The sequence below is a fragment of the Patella vulgata genome, chromosome 2, assembly GCF_932274485.2.
Source record: "Patella vulgata chromosome 2, xgPatVulg1.2, whole genome shotgun sequence".
Lineage (NCBI taxonomy): Eukaryota > Metazoa > Mollusca > Gastropoda > Patellidae > Patella > Patella vulgata.
In genome coordinates, this window is record NC_065880.2 from 23770298 (window position 1) to 23781149 (window position 10852).

General features: G+C 34.6%; 1 protein-coding gene across 1 annotated transcript; it reads right to left on the reverse strand.

Annotated features, from left to right (window-relative positions):
* Window positions 1-2645: 2645 nt before the first annotated feature.
* LOC126811141 (ADP-ribosylation factor-like protein 4C) lies at window positions 2646-7036 on the reverse strand. The gene has a single exon (XM_050536626.2). The coding sequence runs from the start codon at window positions 6422-6424 to the stop codon at window positions 5867-5869; it is 558 nt and encodes a 185-aa protein (XP_050392583.1). The 5' UTR covers window positions 6425-7036; the 3' UTR covers window positions 2646-5866.
* Between the last annotated feature and the right edge of the window lie 3816 nt (window positions 7037-10852).

Below are 10852 nucleotides of genomic sequence, written 5' to 3' on the forward strand. Positions count from 1 at the left end.
AAATCGTCCGAGCGGGCGACAAGGGTTTTCGCATAATTTTATTCTTTTGTAGGTAATTGAGGGCAATTACAAGACAATTTCATACAGATGCATATAAATTTCACAAAGATCGGATGATAAATTTTGGTGATAGGTCCACAAGGTTCAACAAAGTGAAATAAGGGCCACAACTCTAGACGTAAAAAATGGAAATTGCTGAAATTCAATAGGATTCTTTTTTTTTTTTACTAATTTAAATGATGCATATAAATTTCATACAGATCGACAGATAACTTTTGATGTTAGTGCGTTCACATGGTCCAACAAAGTGAAACAACGGCCATAACTCTAGCAGTAATACACGAAAATTGCTGAAATTCAACAGGCTTCTTCATTTTACTGAATGGCGCATATAAATTTCATACAGATCGGCGGATAACTTTTGATGTTAGAGCGTTCACAAGGGGTAACAAACTCCAAAAGAATTTAACGGAAATTATTGAAATTAAATAGGTTTCTTCTGCTCAATAATGTAAACAACATAATATCAATGTTAAAACAATCTGATGATAACATTTTGCGTTAAACCGTTCACAAAAAAAAGAAATTGTGGACGATGAACGGACGGACTAACAAAATCAGCCACGTTCATGTCCATCTCTAGCAGTCACACAGTGGGGCAATGGATCATTATAATGTATTATAAGGTCCATGGTGGAGCGTACTCTTGTGACATATCGTTGCTTCTTCTTTAGGAATGTTGTTGTACTGACCCTAGCCTTTTAAAAGCCACATTTTATACACCCGTCTGTCCCATAAAATAACATTCCCGTTCTGCCAAGTCGGGTTTTCTTTTGCGTTTGCGAGAATTGTCAAATAAAAAATATATATCTTTTCATATATTATTATACAACAACGCCCGATCGGCTTTTATATCAAAACATCAAACATGAACAATAGGAGTGTAAAATATTCCACATTTAGAGCAGCTGAATATGGAAATAATCAAGCTGTTTGTCTCGCGGGTAACCGTGTCATGTCTCACTGGAAAAACAAATACACATATTGCTTAAACATTTAAGGTAAAGTCAAGGTGGCTGGACAAACAAATATTACTTATATTACGTCACCAACATAATAAAGAGGTCTCAAATTTCACTTGTTGACTTAGTAAACAACTATTACATGACATCATTATCATTACATTACCCTGAACAACTAAATCAACTAAGTTTTTCTAAATGGCTGGTCTTAACACAAGGCCCGTAGCCAGGATGCTTCCTGCGGAGGGACAGTGAACTTTTTAGTGTGTTTGGGAGGGGGTCTGGGGGTCCCCTCCCGGTAAATATCACCGTAACCTTTAAGTGTAACTTTGTGAAGTCATAAAAATGTTTAATAAACTTTATTAGCACTTGTAGTTGAGTGGTAGTTGGCAACTTTCTTTTTTCGAGGGCGGGAGGTATTTTACATGCATGCCAAAGCGTACACAGGCGAACGACTAGGTATTATTTAATAAGTGTTGTGACCGCGTATACGATTAAGTATTATGGACATTTATGATATGAAACGAAATTAAGCCAATTTTGCAAGTGAATATTGCTAGGGTATTTGATATTCATTATTTCATAGTAGGTGGTATTGTTCTTTAAGTTGGCTAAGAAAAATCTATTTATAATTATACCGTGACTGTATGTATAGCCATCAATACACCTGTATAAGGTGTGTCCCGTTATCAGTAATAATTCTATAACGTTTACCTATCCCTTGTCTAATCATTCGGTAAGATAATTTCCCATTTCAGATTATGACGACTCAGTAAAATACATAAGCCATGCAGTCCTTACCCTCAAATACATCATCATTAATGACAATAGACATTTAAAAAGTACAATGGTTTAATATAGGACGCGTTTCGGAGATTATCCCATAAACCCACGAATAACCAAAATATGTGTAGCTTGGAAAACAACAAAATCCCACGAAATCTAACCAATTAAAATGAAAACAAGCAAGACATTAATATGTTAAATATTTTATATTATCAGTATAGAACATTAAACAATTTCAGTATTTATACTGATCGACAGTACAACAATATTATCAAGGAATGCCATTTTCTTTGTAGGGTTTTTCTGGATCTCATTAATACATTAATACAATCTTTTCTTTGTCTTTGACAGAATTATACAATAGCACTTAGTCAAACAAACAGAGAATATCACTGTCCATTATCGAATAGCATTAATATAACAACAAAATTAACGTATATTCATTTCAATAATTGTACACGTAGATGTATATGAATACGACGTGTTCCATTTTAGTGTGTACACGACGGTTTCTTTGCAAACGAGATACATGTACATGAATTATCAAAGAAGCCAGATCAAATTTGTGTTCGAAATCGATCGGTTTACATGAATATCAAACAATATTTATTTGCGTTATCAAATGGATAAAGTAGGCTACCAATTTTCGTCTATGAGGTTCATATGCGAATATCAAGGTAAAAGGATTTTAAAATTTAACAATGAATATCATTTCACATCAACAAGATAAGTACATATACACGTACATGTATGAGACGGAGGTTATGTATACAAACTTGTATAACAAATGTCCAAGACTACGGTAATCATTGATGTATCAAGAAATATTGCTGTACGGTAAATAGTCCATTTGCTATCCTTAGTGTAAGTCAAACAGATGGTTTTGAAAAATAAAAGGTCAGGACGACATCTACCTCGTTTTCCAATCAAGCTCCTCGCATGTAAAATTCAAAAAGTATGGTGTAATGTTATTCAAATATAAACATATTGTTAGATACTGCCAACAGCAGTGGAAGACTATTCGGTCACAGCAGTCTATTAATAAAGCAGTCTAAAAAAACTCACAACCTTTAAAATGTATTAAATAAAGCACTGAGTATCAAAACGTCAGCAGAAATTGTGCACATTTTACTCTTATACTGTTAATTATACTATTCATTGTACAGAGAATACCAGATATGAAAATATTGTAAATTATCTTTTACACGTGTTTAATATCCATGTACATCAGCATGTGGCATGCATGTACCATAAAAAATCCAACATGCACATTAAAATATTATTATGAACATTTTTTTCTTTCATCACAAATGAACACAACCATGAATTATACACAGATGATATGAATGAATAAATAACTATACACAAATGAATACATAATATGATACATGATATACAAAAAATAATAGTATGATGTACAATATAGTATGCTACCTTAATTAAACAGTACTGAATTTGTTATTAACTGTAATACAAGTAGTTTAATACATAAATTATTTATGTTTTCAAGTACAAAGCCTCCATTACATTATAATGCAAATAGTGTGTGTGTGTGTGGGGGGGGGGGGGTGCTAATAATACAATGAATCAAACAGTAAACCTACATTTGATCACACTGTTTTAAACGACTATACACTTTATGAATATCTGAAGAATATGTACATGTATATATTAACACCCCAAGAAACTTAAAAATACTCTGATGAATGAAATGGGGTCCTACTTTTCTGCACCAACCAGGCTAATGAAGGTATAATCATTTTGACCATATGATAACAGATATAAGATAAATACATAAATTGGATTTACTACAGAAAACCTGATTGATGAATTAGATGAAATTTGTAGCTGATTGCACATTATGGTTTTGCTACCTCTTAGAATATAACATTTTGTACATGTACCAAGGCTATTGATCAACTTACTGTACATGTACCTGGAATATGCCACTATTGTTAACAATACTTGTACAATGTACATTAACAAAAATTGTTCCACTATTGTTAACTACCAATATTCACTCTTAAAGATGCATTTTGTAAGAATTAGATAGAGCTGACTGTTCTTGCTATAATACATGTAGTTAAACAAAATTAGATAATTTAAAATGAATATATTGAAAATTTCATTCAAATTACTTTATTTCGAGCGACGTTAGGAGTGTTTGAAGGCTTTAAAATATAGTCTTGATTGTCAAGTTGCATTGCTACATGTACAATAATAAAAAAAGTTCCATTGTTACAATACATGTAAATTATTAAAAGATGATTGTGTTTTAATCCATTCAAAATCACCTCGATCTGAAGTCCAGCGAGTTGATTATGGGCTTGGTACATGCATGTGAATAAATGCCTATTTAATAATATTATAAACCAATTGAAGACGAATAAATACCTGCAATACAACGTAAGCAGATTTAGCTCGTACATAATGCATCTTTAAAAGGTACCAATTATGATACCAAATGTATCAATGTATTTGTTTTAGTATTTTAATACATGTAGTATTGGCTACATGTCCATTTTTTTTAAGGTGCATGTAGCCCCCCACCCCCCAAAATAAGAGAAATTGTATCAGATGCATTACAGAGAGTACATGTGTAGGTAATGAATGACCTTTATTGTACATGTAATATGGGATATTCTGCAATAAAAGCTGTACAGAAATTGACCAATGATTATTGTAAATAAATAGATAGCTTGCCTTAAAAATTACTAGTAAATCTGTATTAAATAAGTGTACATCATGTACTGATCTGTAGGAAATATATGACCAATAAAAGATTTAGCAGATCTATGTAATACATGTAATAATAATACTAAAACATGAGGTAGAGATTGATATATTTATGCAGTTTATTATCTGGCGTAGGTGTAAGAAGTGATTAAATATTGATTTATATCAATATCCTAAAGCTAAACCAAAAAAAGTAAGTTAATTGGTTTTATTGATGATACATGTACCACACATCCACATTATCCACACTTTCATATACATGTACATTGTACAGGTACATCTTACTAGTAGACCTAAACACATGTCTATTTCTAGTAGACTTAGTAAGTTTCAGCAGATGCTCCTGTGTAATTATAGTGCAACATATCAATTTCACTTCGAAAATAAATACCCAAATGTAAAGCGAAGAAATTCCCTTATTCAAGGTACAATGTACATGTACAGTGTACACATGTACAGTATGCTACCGATAGATTCAATAACTTGTGTTTTAGAAAAGTGTTAATTTTTTAAATGTACTTGGCTGAAATAAATCAAACAGTGGATAAAGTTAAAATAAATATGGATTTGGTTTTGCTTCACTTACATGTAAACACACACCCACAATAACATACAGGTACATATGTACATGTAAATGTACATACAATTTAAATGTAAGTTATATGTGATGTATTTTGAGATAGTGATAATGTGAGAATTTTACTTGACCGTAATAAATTAACAGTGGATAAATTTAAAATAAATCTGGATTTGTTTTTTTCTTCACTCAAACCTACAAAAACATGTACGGTACATGAAGGTATGGTAGATATAATAATACCAATACAATTTAATATAATTTTGAAATACATATGTAATTAAGAAAGCAGTAAAGGTAAAGAATCATTCAAAATTATTCATCACTTGCCAGCTTGTAATTAATCAGAGAACCAGCAAGTAGTCTACATCTTTATGACCCAGAATTTAAAAGAATTAAAATGATACTTTTAATTAAAAGCCAAAAATCATTAACAATCTCACTTAACATTATTTTTATTTGTAAGTTCTTTGAAGTTCCAAGCTATTTTGTGCGGAGTTGCATGGTAATAAATGATATAATGTAATTGAATGATTCATAGAGTGATTAATATTATGGAATAAATTGAGTGATGAAATAAAACATGTAGGATCATGAAGAAACGAAACAACATGCAGACTGTCAATGACAAATCTTCTGAACACAGTTTGAAGTCACACACATGTAAAATACTTAAATGCAGCTGTGTAATATGTCTGTGATAATGAATATCGATTATAAAATCCTATAGAGATCACAGTTTATATCACCTTGAAATCTTCGCATGTTTACTTTTTTTCCACTTTTTTATCATTTCATACATTATGTCCATGGCTTCTGATAGTCCTTCACCTGTTACCGCACATGCTGGAAGAAAATGTAACGGATGTGACATGCTGATTTCCTGAATTGACAACATTTTTTCGATTTCCTCCGGATCCAAAGCCTCCTGTAAGTCCTGCTTATTGGCTATCACTAATGTCGGTAATTTAGATGTGTTATGTGATTTCACAAATTTATTGAGTTCAATTTTAGCCTCCTCCATTCTCTCTTTATCACTGCTATCAATAACAAATATTATTCCATCTGCAGATCTAAGATAGGATTTCCACAAGGGTCTCATATTGTCTTTACCACCAATATCCCATATTGTAAATGAAACACCCTTCACTTTCCCTACTTTACCTTCAATTTTTTCACAGTTGAAGCCAACAGTAGGAATGGCATTCATATACTGTCCAAATTTCAGTCGATACAAGATAGTAGTTTTACCTGTGGTGTCTAGCCCAACCATAACTATTTGTATTGATGCACTACTCCCCATGGCCTACATAGGTACAGTACGTATACCTGAGACAAAATCTTGCCTTAAAAAAACCCAAAGATATTCCTCAAATAAGTAAACAATAGGAGGTCTTAATGAAAGAATCGCTTTCCTCAGGTATGCTGATATAATCCTTTCGATAAATAATAACCAATTCACTATGTAAATTCCATAACATTTATTCCGTGAAAATTTTGTTGAACTTAATTTACCGGAGGAGGCTGTGGGAAGATTGTAAAGCCTACTAAAATCACTGGAGTGGCTTCACTAACTAAGGTGCAGTCTCTTACATGTACCTACATATTATCTTTCACTGGACAGACTGACCCACATAAATAAAAGTAAGCCTTCGCATCCGGACATACATACAACTTGTCTGTGTCAACTGATTTATAAAGTAATGACACCACCTGTATTCAAAACACAAGTTAATCCTTTCTCACTATCGTGCATGCTCTACTTGAGTAACTGCATGCCAGAAAAACGGTAAAATAAATCCATTCTTGTCTGTCTGTGTACATGTAAGTTTGAGTCGAACATGCCCACACGTTCAATACAACCAACAGTCGCGTTATACTCATTCACAGTAAGTCCGCTCCATACATGGCAGGTACTTGTCGCAGCGCCACCTTTTCTTCACACAGCTCAAGGGTAGATAACTCAATGGGAAACTGGATGGGTGGTAAAATAAATATAAAACCACATGGGGTCTTGTTTGACCACAGAAAATTGATGTAATTTTCAACACTTTAACAAGAAGAAGCACCGGTCATAATAAAGCATGAAATAAAATTTGTAGTCTTTGTAAATAAATAAATTAAGAGAAACAAACTTATTTCTGATATTGAAAAAAAAAGAGCCAGTTTGTTATCAGAATGGCAGTTATGAGACTTTTATAAATATTCAAACGTTTTATGGGTTTAATAGAATTTTTAAAAAGACCTATAAAATTTGATGTATGTATATCAAGTTGTCATATATGGGGACTTAAGCAAATACAAAAAAGACCAATAGGAATTTTAAATTTTTACATTATATTGTCATTTATGAGCTTAATAAAATTGAAAAAAGTGCAATAATATTTTTTTATTATTATTCATTTGCCATTGTTTTAAAAATTCATTAAAAGACAAAATAAATAATACAGAAAACATATGCTGAAATGAAACAAAATCTATATTCTTATATGCAGCATACCAATGAAAGCAGATCTAAATTAGTAACAAATACCCGTTGTTTAACTTCATACCTGACCGTCGATAAACGCAACAATGAAGCAGTTATTTAGGATTAAGGCATTATCTAAAATCGCCAGGTGGTAGTCTCGTAAATGAATGCCTATAGCACTTCGGACATTTCTTAACATATTGATCACACTTAATCTAAATTTACTGAAATATGGTGATAATTTAGGATAGGTAATTTAAACCACTCGTTATGAAAAGGAATTCCGAATCCCGATTAATCGCGATTAGTTGGCGTTAATTGCGAACTAAGTGATTATCGACGTGCTAGTTATCATACCTTCCAGCGTTTGTAACAGTTTAGACGTAAAAGCTGGTGCCTGTTATTGACAACATTCCATTCTCTGGATTAAACGGAAAAAATAACTCTGATAATAGCTTATCGGATTGATTTACCTGTCTTGAGTCAACTGGCGTGACAAGGAGTAGGGTCGCCTGTCCAACCTCGTGGGTTTTCTCCGATTTCCTCCAACTGCTAAAAACCATACGCGCAAGCGAATTATTGAAATAAAAAAATTAAAAACCATATGTTAGTCCCGAAATGACCTAGTTTGTGTCTAGTGGACGTTAAACCCCATCCCCCCTCTCTCTCTCTCTCTCTCTCTCTCTGATTTACCTGTCACTGCAGAGGATTGGTGATGTTCGGGACATATTCCTTGATAGTATGCCCCTAGGTTCCCACTATCGTGCGATGCGTTACGATAGGATTGTCCCCACTAAGTTCACGATCTGTTACGTGCAGATACGCTCGGATACATTTCGATAGGATCACCACGATTAAAACCACAATTCAAATCGTAGCGCGAATCGTGATAGTGGGAACCCAGCATAAAAAGTATAGGTCCAGTCTCCTAGTCGTTGTTTTTTTGTATTTCAGAGGAGAGCCAAAAAAAAAGCTCCCCTCAATCAACAAATTGAAAAAAAAAGAGCTCTCCCAGTTTCGATAAGAAGAATTATTTAGAAATTAAGGAGAGTGATTTATAAATTAAGGAGAGTGATTTGATATTAAGTAGAGTGATTAGTTGTGTGGATGGGAAATGGTTGTGAAGATCAATGACTGCATGCAATGGGGTCATTCCTGGTTTGATAAATGATAATAAACTCCCAATGACTTTGTAAAGGAGAGCGATTTTTAATTTTAAAGGGAGGGAAAAAAAACTCCCATCGGTCGACATTCAGGTGGTATCCAGATATGTGATAAAGGAGGGAATTTTTAACATTATCAGAACAGATGAAATAAACATATTCAAATTCAATAGGACGGCTTGCACAACCATTTTCACAGCCATAACTTTAAATTTTTAAAAACATAATTTCACTCTTTGATTGGAGACCCGGGGTCGTCGCCCCCATCTGCACGCGGCTCTGCACGCCCTACCCGGTATCGGGGTTTTATGTAATTTTCAGTTTATCGACGAAACTTTCCACTGTCGATGGATAATATTAGCAAATCACCTTTTTCCCTTCTTGGTCAGTTTTGTCCATCTATGGCAAGGTTTGGGGGCATTTGTGTGGAACTTTTCACCACAAGAGTTCCACAAGATACTGGGTTTCTGAAAAAAAATACATTCCCCAAGACTTTCGACTTAAAATAATATTCATAGAGTGTTTTGGGTCTGTGGTGTTTTTCACCACAAGAGTTCCACAAGATATTGGACTTAGAAAAAATATCAATTTTTTCAAAAATTTCTTCTCATACCTCCCTATGTGCCTGTGTGGTACCACATTCCACAAGATTTTCGACTTAGAATAATTTTGATAGAGTGTTTTGGGTCTATGGTGTTTTTCACCACAAGAGTTCCACAAGAAATTGGACTTAGAATAATTTTGATAGAGTGTTTTGGGTCTTTTGTATTTTTCACCACAAGTGTTCCACAAAAAATTGGACTGTGTGGTACCACATTTCACAAAATTTACGACTTAGAATAATTTTGATAGAGTGTTTTGGGTCTTTTGTATTTTTCACCACAAGTGTTCCACAAAAAATTGGACTGTGTGGTACCACATTTCACAAAATTTACGACTTAGAATAATTTTGATAGAGTGTTTTGGGTCTGTGGGTCTAGTTTTGTCCTAGATTTTATTTTCATAGACTGGACCTGAGCAGAAGAAATAAAATAGTTGGCGAAGTTCTTCTTAATTGTTTGACAGCTTTGCACGAGTGACATGTAAAGCCTCCCCGAGGCCTACTGTTACCACATGGCGTGTGCACTGAAAAGTGAAACCCATAATCAATAGTTTTATTTGCTGTCAGCTTGTAACATATATATGTTAGGACTCTACACATTCTATAATTAGGTCAAAGTGTTACGGAGTAGATGGAACAGGGGTTAGTGGGCACCGCTTTGAAAACAAAACTGATATATATACTAAACAAAAAAAAACCCCAAAAACATCAGAGAGTCCCTTTAATCAAATCATTCTAGAAAATGACTTACTATGTTGACACATTAATGATAAATTCATCACAATTCCACGACATTACGAGAAGGTTTAGAGTCTGTACACAGTCTATACATTAGTATCTGGTGTGTCCACTGCGAGTGCCAATAACAGCAGCACAGCGACTGTACATGGAACCACATCCTCAGAAAAGCCTGGCACAATCCATCGGCTGTGTTTGGTCTCGGTACGCCGTTATTAAGTCTCCTCTGAATTTCATACAAAAGTTGTTCAATCGGGTTTAAGTGCATAACGTTGACACCGTTCTGTTGTAGAACGCCCCGAGTAACTCTGGCGGTGTGGACACGGGCGTTGTCATGCTGGAAAACGTTGTTTCGATGACGTGCGAAATGTGGTATGACGTGGGGTCTGAGATCTTGATCGATGTAGCGCACTGCTGTGATGCCACCTCCACTCCCTGGATCAAGATTTTGGAACACCACAGGACCCACTCTCTGGTTCAGGCCGATTCCACCCCAAACCATTATGCTTGGACCCCCCCCCCCCCCGAGTCATGTTCCATGACACATTGGTCAGAACAACGCTGGCCATGTCGACGCCATATTCTGGTCCTGCCATCTGCAGTTGATACGCAACACCGACTCTCATCTGTGAACAGAACAGTTCTCCATTCCCTGTGTCGCCAGTTCTGGTGTTGTTGGGCAAACTATAGACGTTCACGTCGATGGCGAGGGGTGAGGATCGGTCCATGGTAAGGCCTACGGCAGTGGATGTTCCCTCT

Excerpts from the sequence above, each read along its gene's own strand:
- LOC126811141 (XM_050536626.2), bottom strand. The coding sequence starts at position 6,424 with ATGGGGAGTAGTGCATCAATACAAATAGTTATGGTTGGGCTAGACACC.